The sequence below is a fragment of the Leuciscus leuciscus genome (assembly GCF_965113295.1).
Source record: "Leuciscus leuciscus genome assembly, chromosome: 14".
Classification (NCBI taxonomy): Eukaryota; Metazoa; Chordata; class Actinopteri; order Cypriniformes; family Leuciscidae; genus Leuciscus; species Leuciscus leuciscus.
The window spans coordinates 20,702,065-20,727,763 of NC_138738.1; the positions used below are offsets into that span (position 1 = coordinate 20,702,065).

At 36.4% G+C, this 25,699-nt stretch overlaps 1 protein-coding gene across 2 annotated transcripts in view; it reads right to left on the bottom strand.

Moving 5' to 3' along the window:
* Nucleotides 1–2,982: 2,982 nt before the first annotated feature.
* The window catches only part of tgfbr3 (transforming growth factor, beta receptor III), a 113,891-nt gene continuing 91,174 nt past the window's right edge, over nucleotides 2,983–25,699 (bottom strand). For both annotated transcript variants that reach the window (XM_082136781.1, XM_082136780.1), the window contains exons 10-16: nucleotides 25,263–25,418; nucleotides 24,314–24,442; nucleotides 22,851–23,033; nucleotides 18,284–18,577; nucleotides 14,950–15,106; nucleotides 9,916–10,023; nucleotides 2,983–5,801 (exon numbers count right to left, since the gene is read on the bottom strand). In XM_082136781.1, coding sequence (XP_081992907.1) covers nucleotides 5,683–5,801; nucleotides 9,916–10,023; nucleotides 14,950–15,106; nucleotides 18,284–18,577; nucleotides 22,851–23,033; nucleotides 24,314–24,442; nucleotides 25,263–25,418 — 1,146 coding nt within the window. In that variant the 3' untranslated portion in view covers nucleotides 2,983–5,682. The remainder of the gene's footprint in view (nucleotides 5,802–9,915; nucleotides 10,024–14,949; nucleotides 15,107–18,283; nucleotides 18,578–22,850; nucleotides 23,034–24,313; nucleotides 24,443–25,262; nucleotides 25,419–25,699) is intronic.

Genomic DNA, 25,699 nt, shown 5'->3' on the forward strand with positions numbered 1-25,699 from the left:
TTAAGCGCTATTACATAAATATCAACACATGCTGGATGGTGAGACAGGATAAAGAAAGTCTTGTTTTTATGTTTTGTTTTTTGCACTCCCTTTTAACACTCCCTGTTTAGTTTTCTGGTAACACTTTTCAATAAAGTTCAGTTTGTTGCAGGAATAGTTAACCTGAAAAACAACAATTATATCATCATTGATGGATCATTTACTCACCATCATGTCACTCTAATCTCGTTTGACTTTCTTCTGTGGAACGCAGAAGAACATATTGAAGAATGCTTCAGCTGCATATTATGCATATTAATTCAATGGGGTCCAATAAATAAGCCCCAAAAGGATATAAAGGTGCAATAAATCAATACAACCCAACTAAAGTCAACCCTCATTGGTTCACTTAAATTTCAGTCTGTTCATCATACTGTACAAAGTTATTGTGATGCCTTAGAAGATTTAGAGTCATATGATTTAATTTCCTTTTTGGAGCTTGAAAGTTTTGGATGCCGTTGACTTTCATTATATGGATTTAAACACCTAAAACTACTTTAAAATAACTTGTGTGTGTGTGTGTGCGTGCGTGCGTGCGTGCGTGCGTGCGTGCGTGTGTGTGTGTGTGTGTGTGTGTGTGTGTGTGTGTTCTCATAAAAAAAGAAAGACATGAGGGTGAGTAAATTATGACCAAATTTATTTTTGAACATTAGTAAATGCATGTGACCTAACAATAAAGAAACATGTTCACAGCATTTGTTAATTTAAATGTATAAATATAATATTGTTCAATGTTCATTCATGGCAAAAAAAAAAAAAAAAAAAAAAAAAAAAACATGACAAATGCAACAAAAAAAAGTATTTTTCACTGTTAGCTCAATATACCTAATGCATTAAGTGAACTTTACTGTGAAAAGTTGTTTATGAAGAAAAATGCAAAAGCGTGCTTCGATACATTGGCAAACACAAATGTGTGGGAGAATAAATGAACTGATGTATGTATGATTGCATACATAGACTTAGGATATGTATGATGCATTACATAAGAATACACACGTGCACTATGTGCAGATGTGTGTATTTGAGTGTTGGTTTGTGTTGGCACACAATCATGACAGAGCAGTTTCATTTTATGTGGTATAATTTTATGGCTATAGATTTCAGCTCTGGAGACTCTCCAGTGTTTCCAGCCATAAATACTGAGCTCCTTCTCACTCTTTGGCTAAATATACAGCCACCCCAGTGCTGTCATCAAAATAGAGTTGGCGACTCAGCAAAATTAAATGCTTTTTATTGATACTGCCATGTTTAATGCTGTATATTTAAACTCTCATGAGGCAAATTGGCCAGCTGTTGGAGTGGGACTGAACTGAGACCCTACCACACATCTGTGGAGATTTCAGCTTGTAGAAAAGTCTTTGCCAAGGGTTTATAGAATCTCAGGTGCAGGTGTCAAACTGTAAACTAAACCATATTAATGCAACAAATAACCCAAAGTGATATTCAGAGAAAATACTCATCACCTTATTTGCTTGCTAAAAAAATAGTTAAATTAATTTCTTATTTGTGAAATGTTATTACTGTACGCTCCTGCCTGATCACACGTAAAGGATAATACATTTTGTTTTTTAAAACTGTGTTTAAAGTGGTATGGAGTTTAGATAAGGATCAAGAATATAGTTCGGAATATAAAATCTTGCTTCATGGACTAAAACATCCTGTATAGATCCTGGTCAAGGCCACATTCTATGCATACAGTACATTATTCATCTTCCACTTTATATATTCCACTTGATAATTTTAAGTAGTTCAACTGTGAATGTCAACAATCTGTGTCAACCTCAAAGTCAGCCCTTTACCTCACTCTCTTTTGAAACATCGCCTAAACCCAAAATAAACTCTGATGATCTACATTGAGTCATTGTTGTTTAAGACAAAAAGCCTGTTCCATTATTGAATAAATCCCTCCTAGTACTTTTTCTTTCCTGGAATCTATTGTGACTTGATCATTGTATCATCATCATTTTAATCTGGGAGAATTTTTTTTTTTTTTTTTGAAAAGTTGATAAACAATTTGACACATTCCATTACAAGTAATATTACTCTGTAAAATAACCTTTATGGAAACTTTCCATAAATGACAGTCAGTTGATGAATTGGGAAGATGATGTCATACTGAATGTCCATTTCCCCACACGGGTCAGTGTTGGCCAGTGTAAAGTAATGACACCACTTTCCATTTCTCTCAGGGTTTTTTTTTTTCTTTCTTTTTTCTGTGACACTTTAGTTTAGGGGCCAATTCTATTAGCATGCATATTACTAGGATATAGGCTGTTTATTAGTACTTATAAAGCACATATTAATGCCTTATTCTGCATGACTATATTCTACATCCCTTAATCCTACCCAATACCTAAACTTAACAACTACCTTAACTATTAATACGCAGTAATTAGGAGTTTATTGAGGCAAAAGTCATAGTTAATAGTTAGTTATAATAGTGAGAATTGGACCCTAATCTAAAGTGTGACCATTATTATTATATAAATTGGCTTTATTTCCATTCCTTTTTATATTTTAGGATTTTTACAAAACAATGGAAAACTTTTTACGCGTTTTGGCCACTCATTTAAAAAGCAACGGCGTTTGGGGGGCCTGAAAACGCAAGCTTTGAAAACGGGTTTCAAAGTGAACGTTTTTGAAAACAATACCTCTATCGTCTCCATGTACACAACAAAAATGCGAAATTGTGAAAACGGTGATGTCATGTCTTGTTCAGTCAGTTCTTTACAAAGTAACATTGCCAACTACTGGCCTGGCATGAATAATACAGTGCTTTTAGTCGTTTTCGTGGATCTGTGTAAAAGGGGAAAAGCAAAGGAAAAACGTTTACGTTTTTAGTACATTGTTGTCGTGTAAACATACCCAATAAAATGTTCTCTTTGACCCACTCATTGGAAGAAATGTGTGAATATTTTAAATAAGCACACAAACAAACTCCCAAAAGATTACAAGAATTTATTTGGTATATACAGAGCATACATATAGCATGCATATTTACACCACATTGTATTTACAAACACTACAAGGTTTCACATACCACTGGAGAAAAAAACAAACAAATACAAAATATTCACGAATAGTGTGTAGTTTCAGAGCAAGACAGCCTGAAAATGTTGAAGTCTAATTCTGATAGGTTCACATTTACATCTTTCAGACTTTCCTCTTTTGTCGGAAAGCCCGGTGACTGACACGTTGTGCACTGTCACATCAAGATCCACACAATATGTACAGTAACATATTCTTGATGTCAAGACAATGAAACCTTATACACACATAGACACACACACAAATGAGGTAGATAAACAGAAAGACAGCACAATCAATTCACCATTCAACGTACAGGAAAACCACTGTGTCAAACACAGCAGTGTGAACTTACATTTTAGAATAAAAAAAGTTTATCTCAAGACAGAGTGTTTACTGGAATGAGAGAAAGACCTTTTGATAAAGGCCTCTGTTACAGCCATTTAATGACTCTTGATTACACCTATATAGATTAAAACTCTGTTAGACATGACAGCATTGTTTTAAAAATTCCCAAAAGACACAATACAACAAGGACTATACAAATAAACATTCATTTAAACCCACATACATAGTTACATAGAGCTATAGTGTCACCAAACACACGCAGACACTTAAATGGTGAAGAGCTTAAAAGAGAGATAAAACCATTTGTGTCATCAAAATATATTTTGTATTCCAAATAATATAGTGTTCTCATATAAAAAATATATCTATAATAAAATCTTATTTTATATGACTATGTCAGGAGAATATAAGTGAATGCAGCTCACTTCAGCATTATGGACTATGTTTAGATTTAGAGAAAACACACAAAAACTTATAGAAATATGCCCACAAAAATTCACAGTATGCAGATAGAATTATAGGGTGGCTCTATGTATATATATATATATCTCTGGAAAAATACAACTATACACAAATAAATGTTTAAATTCTTACTCTCTTTTCTCTTATAGGAGACATTTATACATGTTTACAATGAAACTAAGGTTTGAAATAAAGTACATTCTATAGGTACAGTCTGTAGCAAGCAACACAAACCAAAAAAAAAGCAACACTGGATACTAAAAACAACCAACCAAACAAACAGCTAGATGCACAGGTTTGGCAGATTTTCACATCAGAGGGTATATACTGTGCTTAAAGCAAAGCAAACACCACTTCCCTTCTTGCCTCATTTTATCTCTGAAATTAATATACTCAAAGTTAAGGCACTTATAATGTATTGACATTCATGCAAAGTTTTGACGGTGGGATTACTCTGGCTTTGCATTCATACATTTCTTGCACTTCACAAGTGCATATGTATGAATGTTTAAAAACAATCCCAAAATGTTAACTTCACATACACAGCAGAAATAAAGTAATTATTTTTTTTATTTTTTTTGAGAAAAGTTGATTTTGTGTTGACTTTAGTGGTAGGTTAGTACCTAAACATATAGACCGCAGATGCTGCTGTCACCCAAAAAAGACTGGAAAGTAAATGCCCATTCTTTGGCCTCAGATTATGTACATCTTTTGCGAAGAGACTGTTTAAATCATTCTCAACAAATACTCATTTTGATTTAGTACTTTAAGGATGAAATATCAAAATATAAAAGTCTGCTGTTTGCTGAAATCATTACCTTTTATACTAATGTTGAATAATAATGCCCAGCATTTAAAAATAACATTCTATAAAATATATAAGTAAATGTTCTAGTCATAAAATGCTTATTATCTGTAATTATCTGTACAGAGACTTTAATAGTGGCTATCAAACAACAAAATATGGGAGGGAAAATTAACATCATAATTTAAGTTTTATTCTGCGTCTTATTATTTTGCAACTATCTTTCCCAATTCTGGGAAAGAGCTTATGCATGTATATATGTAAATTAATTTATATTAGCCTTTATTATTAATTGTGTAATTTTAAAATGATCTTCTTAACGATGTATAAACATTTGTTAAATATTTGGTTTTAGTTAAAGCTTTTTTTAATGGAGTTATTTCCACTTTAAATCTCTATGCATTCCATTTAATATTCACAGAATATACATTATTTTACAATATGCCCAAAACTCCTGAAGACAGCTGGTCTTAAAGAAAACTATATACCATAATGTAGAATTAATTGGCATCTGGGTATTAAAAGTCAGATAAGGACAAACCGACCATTCAAATCTTTAAATATATTTCTCTTGTCAAATATCTTATGTATGCTCGATGGGGAAAGGCACTGATCATTGTTTAGGCGCAGACTAACCTTGCGTAACCTCGCCGAGTACGAACTGTTCCTCTGGACCGCCTTCATGCCATAATAGCTGGTGTAAACAGCCTTTGTTATTTTCACACTGATCCCAACCATATAAGGCAAAACAACACTCGCTTGTGGGGTTTAAGAAAAAAAAAAAAGCAACATTTAAAACCTGTCTGAGATCTTGATTTTGTTATTTCCCTTACCTCTAAATGTAGCTTATTTCATCCGGTTGTATATTCAGCCTAAACATTTCAGTTCAGATGGTGAAAATAATAAGGCATTGTGTTTTCAAGCTATGCTACTTAATCACGTATTCTTCCATTCTTCTACTCAGCATAATAGCAATGTGAGCAGGATTGGGTCCAGCTGCTCTATGCGTTACTGCTGCTTGAACACGGCGTGCTCTGTGTGCTGCCGATACTGTGAGCCGCACTGCTGTTCTCAGACACCGGCTGGGACTTTTGCACCTGCTGCCTCGCTCCTGTGCCACCTGAAGAGGGAGATTGATAAAGAACACGTTAAGATTCCTGTGGGATTACACATTTAAGAATCTGTTTAAGATCTGATGATCCTATGCCCTGACACAACATCACGTGAAAAACGAAGGTGAAGTACATTGTATTTAGCATTTAAGGGTAAAGATGATGACATCAGATGAATCATTTGTCTTTAATGGCCCTGTCCCATTCTTTGAATAGTTATGCTGATTGGATTAGGACTGGTGACACTCTAGAGTCTGGGGTGGGTTGCTATAACTGTATACTTCATTTGCATGCTATAAGTTGCATAACGATACCCTCATGTCACGGTTCGATACATATCACTATACTGAACTCACAATTCAATATTATTGCGATACTCCAAGATATAGCCTATGGTAAAAGGTTAACACATTTTTTTTTTTACTGTTGATTAAAATGCTAAGTATGGGTGTAAATGAATAGGCTTGGACTTGGTGCTGGTCACTCAATGCACAGGACAATGGTGACACCAGAGAGACAACCAATAGGAGTGAAGACTGTCAGTGGAGCTCTCACCGTCACCGTCTCGAGGGCAAGCAGGACAGGACTGTAACCACATACATGGATATAATAAAATGATGCATTTTCATATTACAGTTTCCCCTGCATTGTGTGGATTATTAGGGACAAGATTCAATTCTTATCAGTCAAACATTAGAGCCACAGCACTAGGAATGCCCACAAGCGTCTTTACAGTACAGAAACTAGTGACAAGGGCGGTGTGAACGAGGCTTTAGTTGGACTTGACTTGGACAGCACGTTCTCAATAAAAAAGCCTGCTGAAGATACACAGAGTTTCCTGGTCTTTGCTTCTGAGTTTCCTACAAGGCTTTTAGGGAAACTTGGAAAAACACATTGTTTTTCGCACTAAATGTGACTTTCTGTGATTCAGGTCTTTCAGAATGGCAGAAGTTGTTAACCCCGAAGTCATGAAAGCATAACACTTTCAGGCACAGACACATTTATGTCATAAATGTTTTTGGTTTTTTTTCTCTCTCTGTCGCATCAAGTGGTTTGGCTGGTGCACTTAGAGTACATTCATTTTGACCTTCCCATTTCACAAAAGGTTCTTCATAGTGGAAAAAGGATAATAACTGAAATCTTCTACACCTAAACGGAAAAAAAAAATCATTTAATAATTGTTCATTGAAAGGTTATTTTGGAGAACACAAATTCAGCACTGATTTTTATTCGCATTTGGCTCTTAGCGAGTGTTCTATCTCATCTATCTCATTCTTCTGTCTTTGTCTTCACTGATTGTTGTTCTGGATAGACTCAAACATTCCTCAATCAGAGGACTCAACCCTAGATTAGAGTTTTTAATCAAATTCCAGATTTGCTTTACATACTTGACATTTGACTAAAACACCAATATTTATTAAGCACTCTGCTCTCTTACACTACATACATCTGAATTCTCTGTAAAACGTCTGTAAATAATTTCCACCAACCCAGCATTGTAAATTGTGAGTGTGTTTACGTATGTGTGTGCTTCTCTTCTCAGCTCAACTGGACGTGTCTCTGCTTCCCTGTTTTAGGCCCCTCTGCTGCTAATATGTGCCAGAGATGTGCTGCCAAGAGCTCCAGCTAAAAACAGCCTATTTCCTCATACAGCGCAGTGCACTAGGCTCTCGCTTATCTGCCTCCGTCCGTGCATCTCACTTTTACGGACACTCATCTTGCGAACATACACAGTGACAGCACAAAGATTAACATGTTGGTTTTAGTTCAAAGAAACAGTACTCCGAACACGGATGCATTTTGTTGTATGTGTGAGAAAGCGTTTGATGGCAGCTTGTTGACCTCTTCCACTCGACCGTGTCATTTTGTTGTGTAACTCCCACTCTGTGCGCACAGGGGCAACGTCCTTAACCTATCAGTGTGATCTACGACAGGGATGGTGACAGGATTACAGGAGCTGTTTTTTAACAGACCCACGCAACATTCCACACATAGCTTTCCCTAAAATAGTAAGCATCCCTAACGTATGGAACAATTATGTACTCATAATCATTATACACATCCCTTTTTTAGTGTGAAAGTAAAGTGTTATTATTGTGTTGTTATAAGTAAAAAAAAGTACAACTAAAATGTATCTAAATCATTTTAGTTGATTGAAATGAAGCTGAAATAAAATATACATATTAGACGAACAATTAAATAATTTTTTACAAGAACTGTCAAGTATATATCTTAAAGTATTAAAAGTACTGAAACTAAAACTGAAATAAAAATAAATTAAATAGAAATAGAAATATAAAATAATAATAACAAAACAATATAAGTTTAAATTAAACAAATGCATTTTTTATTTGTAAAAAAAAAAAAAAATTATATAATTTATATATATAATATTTATACATTTAGCTGTATTCTAGGGAGTAGAAGAAATATGCTGTTAATTAATACAATTAAAGTAAATAATTTACATATAATATTTTAATCACTTTTTGGCTGATTTTGCAAACAACATGTTTTCTTTAGAACAATAGACAAATTAGGGGTTATTGGCATCAAAAAGTATTGAAACCTCAGTTATGCACTAATACACTACACTATACATTATATTATTGGTTATTTTTTGAGAACCAAAGTATCATAAAAAATTTAATAAATAAAAAATCATTATGTGGATCTAACTGAAAGAGAAAGGGAGGATTTTGCCTTTAATTTCACCAAAGCCTCTATTTGGCATTTTCCAACACTTCACAGTTAAGAAAAGCACAACAGTGTTAAGATATTTTTCGTCTTTTAGAATTTTTTTTTTTTTTTTTTCAAGAAGCTCCGAGTCTATAATTTAGGCTGTTCCAAACATGAAAAGCACTTGGGGCTAACGTCGGTATCAAAAAATTATTCCATGCAGGGCTATTTTAGTAATATGATTAAATACTTTACAATATTGTGGTTAAAGTAATCAATGTCATTATGAGAAACACATGGCTGGAATGATCAGAGCTTTTTCTTTTTCATTTTTTTTTTTTTCAACATTTTACACCTGTTTCTGGCACCAAAAAAAAGTCACAGTTTGACCTTAAATTAACTTAGAGGGTAGTAAAATAAAACACTGTGTCTTACCAGTAACACATAAAAAGTGACCCTGATCTAAGGTGCAAGCATAAACTGGCAAATAACAACAAACTCGGTCTCTGGGGTTACCTGATCTAAACTCTTCAGTCTCACGTAACAATAACAATGAGCAGGAACACAGCTGGATAATGTCATCCCAACTGAATACCACAGGCAATATTAATAAAAATTATCCTGATTTATGTTTTTGAGCAAACTCTAGAATAAAAATGAAAGCTAATAAAAGCTAAACATGACTCCTTTTATGTCAAGACACTGATATATCCAAGATACACATGTCCAAAAAAGAAATAGCTCTAATCCAGAATGGCTTTGATCCTCAGTCTACATACTGATACTCACTGGCCTACACAACTACAGATTCTAGAACAGTGTTCAGAATGAGAATCCCTTCAAATGTGTGCCATAAAACGGTAGCAGGTCAATGGCACTGAGGACATAAACCAGAGGCCAGACTAAGGGTGAATGCAAATGGGTGGAAATGGGGGCTAAGAAAGAGCATGCGCTTCCTCTGAAGGGTCAACAGAGGTCGTCGGCCTGGCGACAACAGGGCAATGCAGGGAGGAGGGGTGGAGTGAATCTTGGCATTCAGCTGAAGGATTGTATATGTATTTTCCTGTGAGGCCTGGAGACACCCTCATGGATAGGGGGAATTCCAGTCCCTTTTGGGCTATTGTACCCAAAATACTGCCGACCATCCAGCAGTCCCCCCCAATGCTTGAAAGAACGGAAAAGACAGATGCGCTTCTGCTGACGAACGGGATATATTTACGGGCTGGGAGTCAATATGCTATTGTTAATATATTGCTGTTAACAGAACTGGCAAGCCCTTCTGATGATCAAAAATGAGCATGTTTCCTTGCTTATTTTGACAATATGATAAATGACATGATGCATAACTCTCTCAATACTAATTAGCGTGAGGCAGGGAATGAGAACAAGGGTCAAATGAGTTCAAGGGTGTTCTGATGTGAATATGCAGGGATATTTTCTCACCTGTATGCGAGTAGATGAACCAGAGAGCTCCAGTCAGAAGGGCTCCGATCACAAAGGCAGCAAAAGCGATGCCCACCACAGTCGGGGTGTCCAACACATATATGATGTCTGTGAGAAAGAAGTCAAAATATAGATTAAAGTATGTCTGGTAAACATGTAACAGATCAGATTTTTCACTCTGTGGTCAGGGCCACAGTACAGATTGGTAAATATTTGGTACATCGCAATTTGGAGTGCATCAATTTGGAAAATGTAAGGAATCTGAGTAAACCAATCCAATTACTGATATTTATTTTAAAAAGAAACTTTTTCACTCCTCTTTTTCATGCCTTCAGACATATGCTGCAGACACATGGATAGCATTGTAAAATGACAGACAGTTATTATTATTATTATAATTTTTTGTCAAACATCAACATTTAGTCAAACATATACATATATAGCCGATGTGGTTGATGAGGGTGAGGATATTGCACATAGTGAGCTCACTCAGCCTGCCAGCTCTGCATTCAAGGATTTTCTGGAGGTTATAGCTCATGCCACGACTAGACTAGATCTGATCTGGTTTGGGGGCGTGAGAAACACAAAGTTGCTTGTATCACTTTTGACGAGTGATTCCTGTCAGTACATAATCTCCCCGCTCTGACCCTGCCTTGCATTGAGGACTACCTTGCGTTTAGAGCAGCAGGGCGTATATGGCAGCGGGTCAGGCCAGTGGTTCCTTGCACACCATGCCGGTGTTGCAAGAGTAACAGCCGGATCTCCTTAAAGACTTGGACCAGGGGCTGCGATTGTTTCCTTAGTCTCGGACTTCACTAGTCTTAGGTAGGTAGTAGAGCTGAAGCTCCCTGGGCTTCCTAGAGGATAGAGTTCTATGTAGTGAGGGGGGTGAATAGTTATTCTTAAATAAAAATACAGGCACAGCTAATGAGGCAGGCATTCCCTCAACATGGCCGAGTGGGTATTTGTTCCCCATTGCATCAATCCAAGATGCAGTGTTGAGTTCCACTTCGAAAGAGAACATTCTGTGAAAAGGGGACACTGACTGTGTCTCATTACCATGCCTCGGATTTACCTGCCTGTCTCCTTCAGAAAAAAAAAAAAAAGAGTTGATGACGGCACCCTCTGATATGGGCAGTCGTTCATCAAATAAATTTTCGTATGTATACATGTGCTTCAGACACCGGTCACACTGATGGCATTCCCTATTTCATCGTTCCAAGATGGAGTGTCTCGTTCCCCTTCTCAGGGAACCATTATTACATTTGTAAACTGAGACTTCATTATGTGGCCATATGGTTGTTATCAGTACATTTTAAAAGCTGAGGTAAAAGTTGCCTTTGGTAGCTTGGTATATTAACATTATATTACTTGATGAAACACGATTATAAGTTAAAGTATACAAGCACAAATATTTTGTAATACCTGAAAAATTGCTACTGTATTCTTTACAGTGTATTTCTGGCTACCACAGTTGCTTTTTTTAAACCATAAACATTTCACTTCTAATGCCTGTATTTTAACTCAGGATTCTGTACATGATGCAGTTCATGATGTTTACATGATATGTGGTGCAAGTGTTTGGTGACCACATATAAAGTAAGAGCACATGCTTGGTATAGGATTTGCAGTGGCATCCGAGAACAAGCCAAGCATCTGAGAGTTTCCTTGGACTCGCGCCACAGGCCGAATGACTTTCAGAGCTCTAATTAGCTCTAATGATCACTGATCACACAGCACAATAGACCCTGTGTGGCCACCGGCTTCATAGCCCATCTGGTCTAGCGCCAAAATCCCAAGCACAATAGAGGCTATTCTCAGAGAGAGCACCTTCAGATTTTCATCCCCTCTGACAAACTGATGACAGATTATCACTGGAGCGCTCTGTTAAAACAAGAGCGAGTGCTATGTAACAGCTCCCACCTCAGGCTTTTACCCTTTACCCCAAATCACCACCAGAACCAACCCCTATATCATAACTGTGAAAGGGCAACTCAAAAATATAAAGCTTGTCATCAACACTTCTGTCTATGTATGTTTTGAGGCCTAAGCAAAGGGTAGAGAAACAGTAAACAAAATAAAACACTAAAGTTCAAAAGTTTGCAGTCAGTGAGATATGTCTCTTGTGCTCACCAAAGCTGCATGTATTTGTTTAAAAAAAGAGGAAAAGAAAAGAAAAAGCTAAGAACAGTAATATTGTGAAATATTAGAATTTAACTATTTCTGTTTTAATATATTACAAAGCTATTTATTCGTGTGATGGTAAAGCTTAACTTTCAGCATTAAAACAGTTGTGCTGCTTCTTTGATGAATAGAAAGTTCAAAAGAACTTTAAAATAGAAATCTTTTGTAACATAATAAATGTATGTATTGGTCACATTTAAGCAAAATAATTTAAATACATTCTTTCTGAATAAAGTATTAATCTGAATATGAAGTATTAATTTCTTTTTTTTTTTAAAAGCATACTTACTTATTAACTTTTAAATGGTAGCATATGTTTGATAAATGTATTTTTTCCCATGAAATGGGAAATGCAATGATTCTTTTTTTAAATAAAAATTTAATAAGTTCCAATGTTGTTTGGACTCCACTGACTATCAAAATATCTTATTTTGTGTTCCACAGAATACAGAAATTCATCTATGTAAATGATGACAGAATTTCCATTTTTGGGTGAACTATAGAAAATTAATAATAAAATAAAATCTCACAATGTACTGTATTTATGGCTTTCATAAGCGAAACAGAACAGAGAACAAAAGCTTGTACGATTAGAGGATTCCTGGGAGAAGCTATGTCAGCTCGAAGCAAGGGATGTGGTTTGCTCCGCCGTTGCCATAGGTTTGTCTGAGCTACTCCACCCACAAACCCTGTAAAGTATCTCTGAGGGAAGTAAATGAACTAGCCCTAATGACTTGGACAACATTGTATGTAGTCACCACCGCCCAAGATCTCCTCCCGGGTGTCAGAACATATTTGCGCAGTTCTTTACTTCGCCCTTTTTAGGGCTAGCTAGGTTTCTCAAAGGAAGTATGAACACAAGAACAATACTTTTGTGTGTATTTTTTGGACAAGCATTGGACAAACTTCAACAAGATGATGTGCTTGCCTGATTCAGCAGTAAAGAGCACAGTAAAAAGTCAAAATCCCATTTATTCATAATGAAATAAGTTAAGCAAAACATAAATCTTTGAAGACAGACCTACCATGAGTACCCAGTCTCTCTAAACTCTCAGCCAACTTATACATTTGAAACACAAGGTTTTGGACAGTCCGAGTTGACAGATTTTGCTGAAAATCGCATGGTTTATGATGGGCAGAGAATTTGATTTTTTAGCTTCAGATTATGAATCTGTCCAGTTGGAGGATATCATACATGTTTGGTATTTAGAGATTATTTTAAAACACATTGTTTTCATGTGTCATGCATCCCCTAGTAAAGTTGTATGTGTTCGGAATAACTTTTAAGTCTAGTGTGTGATCCTCAGTCATTTACAGTATTTTTCTTTCAGTAATAAGTCAGCAACAGTGTGATTTTCAGCACACCAAATTAAAATAAAAACATTCACAAAAATTCAATGTGAGGTTGTACCTCTGCTTTAGACCAAAAAAGGTAGGGAAGTATTGATGTTTTCTGATCATGAATCTTTTTTCGGATGGCAATGTTTTGTTCTGCCATGTTTTACTCAAGCATGGCACTCCCATAAACTGCCCTCTTTGATTTGTAGATTAAGCCAAACATTTTGGGATCCTGTCCAGAGCGGCGCTTTGAGCCTTTTTGAAAGCCTTTTTGCTTTTCTGCCATGTCTGTACAAGAGTCGTCTTTGTGTTCAAAATGAGACGAAAAGCCTGTTTTCATTACTTTTATGGCATATCGGAGTTTACTTAATTCACACCAGAGAGAATAAACCTGACATTGGCAACACACACAAGCTTGTTCATCAAGAGTGACCCCACACTGGATTCACACTGAATTCACATACAATCTGGATTCACTCTACATTTCCCAGGTATGTGTCATCTGCTTTCTTTGGAACATAATTTATATTTTGTTTCCGCTCAGAAACAACTAAATCTACATACAACTTGACTTGTGGCAATAAAATCCCAGCTTGCATTCTTCAGGAGTGGCAATCATTTACCTAATCAAGTGTGACTAATAGATGCATGCTCCATTTGCTACAAGCAGCACAGCAACACTGTGTTATTAAACTGGAATGATTTTCATTAGAGTTGCGAGTCAGTAAAGTTGATTCACTCCAACCGCAATAGGTGCAATAGTGCCAAGAGGATGCAGGGAACAGAACAAATCAGTCATGGTCAAATTAAGTTTCTTTGTAAAAAAAAATTTAGACAACACCCTGCTGTCCTCTTGTATACCACACAGTCCATCTATGGCAAATGCAGACAGCAGGTATATAGTGCATGAACCCCCCTTTCTTTATCACAGTCAAGTTTCTTCCTTATCTTCATTCTCTCCTTTTTCCTGCTCTCTGAATCTCCTTCTCTCTCTGCACTTAAAGAATGTTTAAGTGAAAACAAATGCTATCCAGAATTGGAAAGCTGGTCTTTTTTCTCTCCTCTGATGCATCTATGAGTCCCTTGTCCCACATCTCTAATGAATCACACACTTTAAAACCAAACCACATTGAAAGCACAATAAACACACATGCAAATGCACATATACTCAACTCAAATGCCACATACTAAAAGACTCCAGATGGGTGTAATGCGCCACAAAGTGAGGCAAGACAGGAACTCTGACCTGTGATTTGAGTGACTGGCACACATATACAACCTCAGACACACAAATTGTCCCATGATGCTCCATATATGCCAATCACAGCAAGATGTTCTTCAGAATATCTAAGGCTAAGATATTAAATTCAGCAAAAAACAAAAACAAAAACAGCTTCTATAATACTGAAATGACTGTTTTGACTGATGTTTGCAAAAAACAAATAATAATTTCCAAAAAAAGTGCACCTTTAATGTCTAAAGTTTGATGTTGTATTGACTTGTGATCTTTACCTAGATGTGGTGAAATTTTCTCCTCAGGGACCTTAACAGTGTCAGGTGTGTTGTCGGAGATGACCACCATTGGCTTGGTGATGGTTTTGGTGTTCATCATCATGAGTAGGATGTTGTCCAAACTGAGGTAAGTGCAGGCTTCATCTGGCAACATACACTACAAAGAAAAAAAGCAGAAATGTTAGAATAAGATCCAACTGTAATCGTTGGCATATGGGCACCACAATCCTCACAAAACAGCATGAACCTCCCTCATGAGATAAAAGAGCTTATTATAATAAACAGGCTTACAACTGCATTTCCTTTATTATGAGGAGAGGCCAGATTTTGGAGTCTGTTGTAGCTTGGCAAACAGAGAAAACAGATATTCTGAATGTATAAAAAGGATGTTATTCATTATATATTATATATCAACATTCATTTATTTTATGTACCCTTTCAAAAGGTACACCTTTGTATCTTATTTACCCCTAAAGGCTACCTTGAAGCAGTTGGGAAGTTTTTCTAACCCTATATTAAATGTATTTGTTATGTTTTGTCAAATTCTTAAAATTCCATTAATATAATTATTATTGTAATAAATTAAACTAAATCAGTATTTTCAATCGAATGAAATATTTAGCAACAAAAGCCATCTTTGCACTGCAGTTGTTCAAGCTGCATCTAGATGCATTTAAACATTGTTTAATGCTGCTCAGAGGCGGCATTAATGCAATTGCAATGGCATATATAATGTTATGAGATAATGTTTTAATTTAAAAAGGTCAGTAGAGAAATATGAAAATATGGTAACAATATTTTTCAATATTAAACTAAAACCGACCGTAGGTGGTGGCAAGTCACGTCTTAATGAGTAAGTCATCGAGCCATTCATTCATTCAATAACGAAACAAATGTCTGTATTTATGAATTGGTCATTGAATCATTGACTCTCCCGATTCATTCAAAGCTGCAGATTCGTTCACTAAAGAAACACCGCTGTGTGTTGCTTGGAGACGCAACAGTTGCAAAAAGAGCAAACAATATTGATAATGCTCTGTTTAAAATGTACGCTACTTAATATTATCTTTTTGTTTGTTTAACTGTTGTATAAATTCAGTGACATTTGCAATCGTGTTGATTTTCGGGGGGAAAATTATTCTTGCTCATAATATATTATCAACATTAAAAACAAGAACTCACACAGGGTATGTTTTCGTATCGAAGAGAGTTTGAGTCTTAAATTGATCTCTATGCAAAATCTGTGTCTATATTTATTCTTCACCTTTATTTATATAGTACTGATTGTGTGGATCAGTCAGTTTTGACCGTAAAAGATAAGGTTGGATATCATGTATTTTACCATTTTCAACACTACCATGTTTCCTTTTTTTACACTAGAGGCGGAATTTTGCCTTTTAGAAATACATGCTCAGTTTTAATGTTATTTTAAGGTGGTAGAACCACTGCCTTAAATGTTCATTACCTTTTTTTTCTAAGATTGTAGCAACCAATAACATTTGTTGCAAAACATTACTGATTTATCAACTGGCCCGAAACACTCTCACAGTGACCCCATCTGACCATCACTATTGTTTAAAATTTTCACTTTGTTCTTCATAAGCATGGATTAGTGTATATTTCAAGCCATTAAAACCATACCATTCGTAGCAGAAATTGTGCCTGAGCCAAACTGAACACACGCTCTTCGAAGAGAAAGCACATATAATTTCATACACAGTTTATACGGTTTGACGCGTCACATCTCTTATCCTCATCCAGATTAAAACTGAACTGTAAACATCTACGACCAAACAATGAGTCACTTTCAAGATCATGTTAGGTGAGACATAAACAACCTTAACGTGCAATATGATGATTAGAGTGGCTGAAAATGCAGGAGATTAAAATGATTATGACTAGAAGTGAGGGAGGAAGGGAATTTGAAAAAGGACAGTGAAAGTTGGAGATATGTTTTTCCTCTGTGGATGGTTACTGAAGTAACCTGAGATTTATGCATCCCGCACTCAGAGAGAGTGGATTGATGCTAGCAGCTGGCATAGAGTGACCCGTGCCAAGGCAATGAATCAAAAAGCAACTCTTAGGATGGACAGCAACGTCAAACAGATTATATAAATGAATTAAAGAGTGTGTTCATGTTATCCATATAATAAAGCAACTACTCTGAAAATATGTGCTAGGGTCAATAAGTTATCTGCGTTCCTGTACTCTGACTTAATGAGATAACCATGTGGAGTCTAAAATAAAACAAGCATACACAATGCAGCTAATTTTGATTCTATAAATGATAATGCAATAGAATGATTTTCAATCTGATTGTGTGAAAGCTAAAACTCATGCAGTTTATATGAATCAGCTTAAATTGATTAGTACTGGAGTTAAATAGTTTGAAGAATTGGCACTGTGTTATCACAGTGTCATCTATAAAGATCTTTATAAATAATACAAAGAAATGTGGGAATAATGTGTGTATGATGAAAGCAAAGATAAAGGAGATAAAGGCAGTGTTCCAAAACCTAGTGAACTGCCGAACTGCCTACTGCCAAAAAAAGGAAGCTTACTTCTAAGGCAACATCAGAACCGAAATGGAACTTCATGAGGAACCCATTTGGAAGGTTCTACATAGCAGTTCTTACAGGATTTTTCTCTCTTGAATGTAAGAATTACTGCAAATTCAAAACCATTTTGCAGTTTGGATTCTTTGTCTTATTTCCACAATTCTGCATGCCACAAAAATCATTATGTGTTTAACTGAATTACAGTGAATTACATCGTAAAATGAGCAGGAATGGATAGGCTACAACTGATTTCAGGATTTCATGTACAGACAACTACTTTTAGTGTTACTATTAATACTAATAAATACATAATGATTATTGGTGTTGTTTTTTTACTGCAGATCAACACGAAAAATGCATAGAACCATCCAAACTTAATTCAAATATAGTTTGATTTTAGCATGTGGCTAAGCAATACTCAAATAAGCATACTGCACATAGTACACCGCATTATTGGGTGTTTTTAATTATATTACACTATTTTCAATTATATTTTTCAGTAATGAATGAACATTTCTCTTGCTTCTGCCATCTTGGGTTAATTTTTTCACTATATTGCCTTTGCTGTGAACGATACACGTGATGATGCTTTAGAATTTACGAAAACAAGGTACAGTGCATCTTAGAAGGCAGCATAATGTCACTGCCCAACTTTTTAAACAGCATTTGCATTATGAACACACCTAATGTACAGTGTGACGCCCTTAAAATACTGCCTACAAAGGCAGCTCACTAGATCTTGGAACAGAACTGATATGTTAGATGATGGTTTCTACCTCTGGCAGGTTCATCTCCTTGTCATTTCTGGAGCAGAGGGACATCTCACAGTGCAGGAAGAGCAATGACACGTTGAACTTTGATCTGTAGGTGAAACTGAAGCGTTTTTTGTCCATCTGGGCGTGAGGGATGGGGAAATCGCTTCGCTCAGGGTAATAGAGAACAGAGTCGTCCTTCGGACATATGTTCTCTATGACAATGTAGTCTGAAGGCATGAGAGGATTGGATTCTGGAGATATGAAGCAGGTCTGGATCATGAACCCAAGGTTAGGGTCGGCTTTTGTGGCGGAAATCTGCAGAGAAAGGTCACATGTCTCTGTTAATAAAGGAAAAGTCCTTTTTCTGTGAGACAAAATATGCATCTGCTGCAAACAATAAAATATAGAGACAGCAAGACAAAGAGAGAAAGAAAAAATGCTTTCTTTATCTTGATTAATACAACTTTTTGACAATTTTTCAAAAATATGATCAAACGTGATTCATACAGTATGAGATGGATCAGCAGAGTGATGCTTAGATGCTATATATTATGTCTAGTCCTCTGCCAGACACGCTCAGTCTATCTTTTTTGATCGGTCTTTTTGATTTTTTTCCCCCACAAACTATCTCAGGCATCGCTAAAAATCAGCAAATAACGCACAGAGGCTGTCCATTTGTTTTAACACTGCACACTGTCTAAAGAACCATTGTCAAAGTGTTCACCGTTCCAAGAATCACAAATTCTGACGTCAGATTCCTGTGCCTAGAATAAATCTTTGAGGATCGTTCAGTTGTAATAGTTTGGCCATCTGATGTTGTAAAAGCACGCATTACAGACGAGAGCTGCCACGAAAAACATCACATCCCATTTCCTTAATATAACTGTGCCAAAGGGGTGTCAAACTCAGGAAAGTGGTCAAATCATTTCAGGGAGGCAGACTATGATCCTCGAACAATAATGCGAAAGATGCAGAAATAATATTGACTTTTAATGACAGGCTGTCACACCACAAAAATGACTTGCTAGATTTCTAAAGGCGTAAATTAGCTTTGTCTGAGAACAGTCCAAAATTGAAGTCATATTCCACTCAATCTTCATATTCATATTCAAATTGAGCAACACATTTGGTCAAAAGATAAGGGAGAATTAATAGCATCACTGATGGCAAGCCTAGTGTGAAGCATTTACATATGCAAATGCATTGTTGCACAAATGGGCTCAGAAGATTTGGATTTACAGTCAGTTATCACTATCTAAAATGTTGAAAAAGCGGGAATCTACATTTCGAACAACATGAACATCGGGAATTGTATTATTGGGTGAACCCTTTGATACGAATAGACTGCTAAAAATCCTATTGCCAAAGAGTATTTTGTTTAATTTACCAAATAAAATAACAACAACAAAAATCAGTGAAACAAGAATAGATTTACTTGAGAAACAAGCTCGTCTTTTGTGGTTTGACAGCTTAACTAAAGTGTATGCTACATATAGGGAAATTGCATGATGTACAGGGGGGGAAAAGGGCCTTTCTGATTGACACAGCAGATCCTCCATTGATGTGGCTATAAATCAAGAACAATCTGCACTGATCTGAAGTTTTCATATGGCATATGAGGTAGACCTTCAGTGGAACACATTTAATCAAAGACTCTAACCCTGGAAGAGAAAGAGTTAAAAACGGGAACCTGAGCATTCCACTCTGAGATCAAATATTGTCAGCCTTGCCCCCTTGAAACCCCACTGATTAATGGCAATATGACATGCTCCCGGACCAGACAAAATGTACACACACACTCACAGCAGACTGCTGACTTCTTTCACAGCGATTGACAGAGAGACATCTAAACACACGTGTGTACTTTTGCAGCTGTAAATGCTCACATACTCAGGACAATGTCTGATCAGACAGACAGGCAGACAGACAGACAGACAGACAGACAACAGGCGCTTATAGTATTAGAAACATGAAACCATAGACAATGAGAACCACACATTATGGTTAAAAGGTAAAAGCAGATCTTGTATTTCAAGAGCTTTTGGCAGTGACTATATTTGTGTATATGGTTTCTCATTCAATTACTAAATTAGATTTCTAATGTGGTTACAACACTGGAAATGGTTTTATTGAACCCCAAAGGAATCTTTTCCATAATAACGCACACACAGAATTTATGTATTGCACAATGTAATGCCCCACATGTACACTACTGTTATTTTTTTTTTTTTTTTAATAATACTATTATTCAGCAGGGATGCATTAAACTGATCTGATCAAAAGTGACAGTAGAGACTTTTACATTATTACAAAAGCAATTATATATCAAGTAAATGGTGTTCTTTTGGTGACATTTCTATTAATCAACGAATCCTGAAAACGTCTAGCACAGTTTCCACAAAAATATTTAGCAGCACAGTCTTGACATTGATAATAATAAGAAATGTTTCTTGAGCCCCAAATCAGCAAATTAGAATAATTTCGTAAGGATCATGCGACACTGAAGACTGGAGTGCTGAAAATTCAGCTTTGCCATCACAGGAACAAATTACATTTAAAAAATATAATAAAATAGAAAACAGTTATTTAAAATTGTAATAATGTTTCACAACATTACTGTTATTTAAAATTACTATTATTTTTGATCAAATAAATGCAGTCTTGGTGAGGAAGAGACTTCCTTCAAAAACATAAAAAAAATCTTACCAATGCAAAGTATACATTTCAAATTTCTTTTTAATAGTTAACTTATTTTCAACAGTCATCAAGCTTGTACACACCGATCACAGACGAAGATGTAGCCTACATTTAATTTCACCAAGCTGATTGCTCACTAAAAAAAACACAGTCATCTTGTTTTCAGTACATTTCAAGTTTGATTTTAACGTGACATAAAGCGGTGATATCTAAATGGCTGAGTTGTTTATTTTCTTTTTAATTAGTCTTCCCATTAACGCCATCATTGTCTTCATTCAGGCCGATTCGAGAACGTGCACAAAAACAAGAGGCGGGATTTATTGCAGGGATTTATTACAGTATGGGTCTTCTTCAGTTTCTTGGGTCTGAGCTATTCCCGTATCAGATTACATAAACTTCGCAAGCAAATTGAGTCAACATAATTTGTGGAAATAACCCAACAAATTGGCTACTGATTTGACATCAATACAGTTGATTTTTAACCGCATTTTGTGAATTGGCGGGTGTTTATTTCAAACCCTGTGTACATGTATACATATGTATATGTATATGTCAGTGTTGTAGTCGAGTCACCAATTGTCGAGTCCGAGTCAAGTCTCGAGTCCCCGTGTTCGAGTCCGAGTCCAAGTCCGAGTCACCAAAGAAGAGACCGAGTCGAGTCCGAGTCGAGTCACCATTACCTGAGTTCGAGTCCGAGTCGAGTCTCGAGTCCCCAGTGTTCGAGTCCGAGTCGAGTCATCAAGGTTGAGTCTGTGTTATATTTCAAGACTGCCAACATTTCTCTACTCTGGCACCTTTAAAGAGCTGATATAATTATAAAAGAGGGTCTACATTAAACAAAAATGACACCACTGTGTTGACAATTATAAATAATAAATACAATATAAATAAATATAAATAAAAAATTTGATTTCAATAATGTAGGCTATTGGTAGGCTAAATGTTGAAATTAACATTAACAATGCTGTAGAAGTGCAGTTTATTAATAGTAGCCTAAATGTTAACTAATGTAGTTAACTAGAGTTTAATAAATGGAACATATTGTAAAGTGTTACCGATTTGTTATACACCGATTCAGACGTCTCGTGAGTTCGTTGTTGGACAGATGGTCAGTTGTTTTAACCATTCATTAAAGTGAATCGTTCAAAGGAGTCATTAGTTCGCGAATCGGACGTGTCATTAATGGACGTGTAGCCTATACGGCACGCCTTGTGTGATTATCTCGGCAGTTTAGGACAGGACAAGATTTGTGTCAACACAGAAAACATTTCATCACTAGATAGGTCTTTTCGTTTATTGAAATTGTGGCTAATGTCAGCTGAATGTGCGGAACGCTTTTCAGAGAAGATAAGGCAAACGTTTTTTGTTTTTTTTTCAGCACAATTCACACCTCGCGGTAATTCAGGAGAAAAAAATCTCTGAATGATCTACGTGAAACTTCGGTCTTCCGACCTTTTACTATCGTGTCAATTGATTTTGATTAATATGCGTGAGGAGGGAGCACCGCTCGTGTTGTTTGAAGACGGTGAGAGCGCGCGCGCGGCTGGGGCTTTCTCTCTGCTCGTTCATATATGCAGGAAAAAAAGAGATCCCGTCCGGTCTTGGAGCCCAAAACAGGAAAAGTGTAACATCTTATATCAAATTTTAAATCTTATTTAGTCAGAAACTTCATCCAACGTCATTCATTTGATGAATGCTCAAGTCCGATTTTATATCCTCGAGTCCGAGTCCAAGAACGAGTCATCAGTCCGCGAGTCCAAGTCAAGTCACGAGTCCTGAGAATAGGGACTCGAGTCGGACTCGAGTCCGAGTCCAGGACTCGAGTACTCCATCACTGGTATATGTATATGTATATGTATATGTATATGTATATGTATATGTATATGCTTACCTCCACATAGATGGGCCTGTTCTCAGTGATGGTGAGGAATGATTGAGTGATGGGGAAGTGGAAGGGATTGCTATACAGCTCCATGTTAAAAGTAACATTGTCTAGAGAATCTACAACGAAATCATCAGATCCAATATCACTGTCAACTGGGGTGCCCTGGTTCTTACGGTATGTGCAGTTGAACTAAGGACAGAGAAACAGAGAATTGGAAAATGTTAAAATGCATATTTTATGTAAGTGAATTTTCAACTCAATTGAAGGGAAATGTGAAGGTGAGAGAGACCGAATATGTTATTGTTATCCTGATGTATTTGATCACATACAGTAAATACAGTCCTAATTAAACTTAAATATATTATCATAATATTATCATATTATAAATATATTATCTTCCTATGGTGCCACCATAAAGAATAAAAAAAATTACCATTCAAACAATTCAATATATAATTTAAGAGAATGGGCCCTATTTTAACGATCTAAGCGCATGGTCTAAAGCGCACGGCGCAAGTTCACTTAGGGCATCTCCGAATCCACTTTTGCTAGTTTAACGACGGGAAAAATGGTCGGCGCCAGGCGCATGGTCTGAAAGGGTTGTCCCTATTCTCTTAATGAGTAATGGGTGTGTTAAACCAATCAGAGTCTCATCTCCCATTCCCTTTAAATGCCAGTTGCACTCGTGCCATGGCAGATTCGCTATTTACATGACGGAATTTGATAGTGGAAAGAAGCCGTCTCTAGAGCGCAAACTGCTCGAGGTAAAATTGCGCTAGCAGATCATCTATGGGACAAGCCGGATTGGATTCCACCATATCTTTCACACAATAATAATCTTTTACATTGTAATCCTTTTCATTTTAATATTTGGCATGTTTGTGTGCTGCTGTGCATCCATGTGCATTTAATAATCAGAATGTACGTGCGTTGTGGACCCGCCTATAGGCGCACATTACTAACACGCTCTTTAAATAACAAAATAAATATTGTGAATGTCTATTTCTGTTGCCTCAAAATAGCAACGCGCCAACAATGTGCCAGAACACACCTCGTTTTCATACCAGCACGTCCATGGGTGCACGAATGGGCGCAAATGTATTTGCTATTTAAACAACGTGGCGCAGGACGTGAAAATTATAACTGCGTCAAACTGGTTATTATGATATGTTGCACAGAGAAATATGTGGTACATATTATATAATGCATAAACATTATTATCATTGATGGTTATGACTACATAGATTAATTAACTGTATTTTAGGATTTCTAATCAGACATCAGTTATAATATTTGCCACATCTGATTTGAGAGTCGTAGTGAGAGGAAGATTTTTAGAGAAAATTTTGACTTAAACTTTGATCTTATCCTCATACAAATATATTCTTTGTATATATTGTAAATTTGTTGTTTCTATTCCGGTAGTACCATTTATAAATAATATAGTTTTTTTTATGTGAATATCATACCAAGATAGTCGCACGAGGTCCACTTTCTGGTAAAATTCTTCCAGTCACCTCCGGATCTCCTGACTCCAGATCTTCATCGTCAACGGGCCAGCCGCTTCCATCCTTCAGTTCCGATTGGCTAATAACAATCTGCCAATCACAGACACACTTAGTTCATGACTTCTCAGTAATAAGGTAAGGTAAACCCAATAATTTCCTAACAATCATACAATTTCCTCTACAAAACTTTTCTCAGAAATGACATTGCTTCACTCTGGTGCACACAGATACAGTCAGAGATAATCGAAATCTATACTTGCCAAAGGTCTTCCAAAACAGATGAGAAAACTGGATTTAATACATGGGAATGCACAATTTCAGCAATGTAACTCCCAAGGCAGATGAACGAAAAAAAAAAACCTCTCAGTTCTTCTCATCGGAAAAAACACGGCAATCCATTCACATCATCATAATATGAGAATCGCCTCCTTGAGCTCAGGACAGATTATGGGTTCAAAGGTGAAAGAGGCCTGTGAACATTGTCTAATTGAAGAGAAATTGATTCACATAAGACTTGCCAATTTGTCATAGGATTGTCGTTGCAACAACATCCTCCTTTGATGCTCTGTGGATCTCGCTCTGTGAGCCAGTACTGTGCTCTGACCATACGGGTCGCATCGTTTTAATTGCCCTTGAGGCTCAGAGTTCAGAGTAAAAGATACATATTTGGGAGGTTGCCCAGTTTTCATTTTTAATGGGTTCAAGGCTAAAAGTGTTTTTATGAATTTCCGCTAGAAATTATCGCAAAAAATCAGTGTGGAAGTGAATCACCCCTGCTGGGTGAAACCACACATGAGGGACCAGGAAACACAGAAAACATATACAGCGTGTTGGAGGGGACACTCCAACTGACCCTAGGACTAGATTTCACATCTGATATTATTGATTGTATACTGGCTTTAGTACTCACTGAATTGATATAGAGGACCACTGGGCTGGGGTGGGAGGGGATTTTGGTGGTTTGGCAGCCAGACAGGGGCGTCTCCAGTATATAGTGGGTGGTGTTGGAGGTTGCTTTGCATTGGGAATCCTGAAGAGTGATATTGGGTTTTCTAAACCCATTGGCCTGTGAGGACATTAGGAAAACATGACTTCACAGGAAAAATCTCGACCTTTGACAACATATCAAACAAGATCTATTATTAGTCCTCAAGATATTGCTTTCTAAATCTATTGTGTTTTCGAGATCTATTGTGTCTTTCAACTTTTTAGTGACAAACAAGACTTGCAAGCTGGTCTAACTTTGCTCAAAGGCATTTTGATTGTAGAATAAGGGTTTTCTCTCTCTCTGAAGTGGTATATTACACCACTTCTGGCTTCTGACGTCAGTGCATATGGCCCACACAT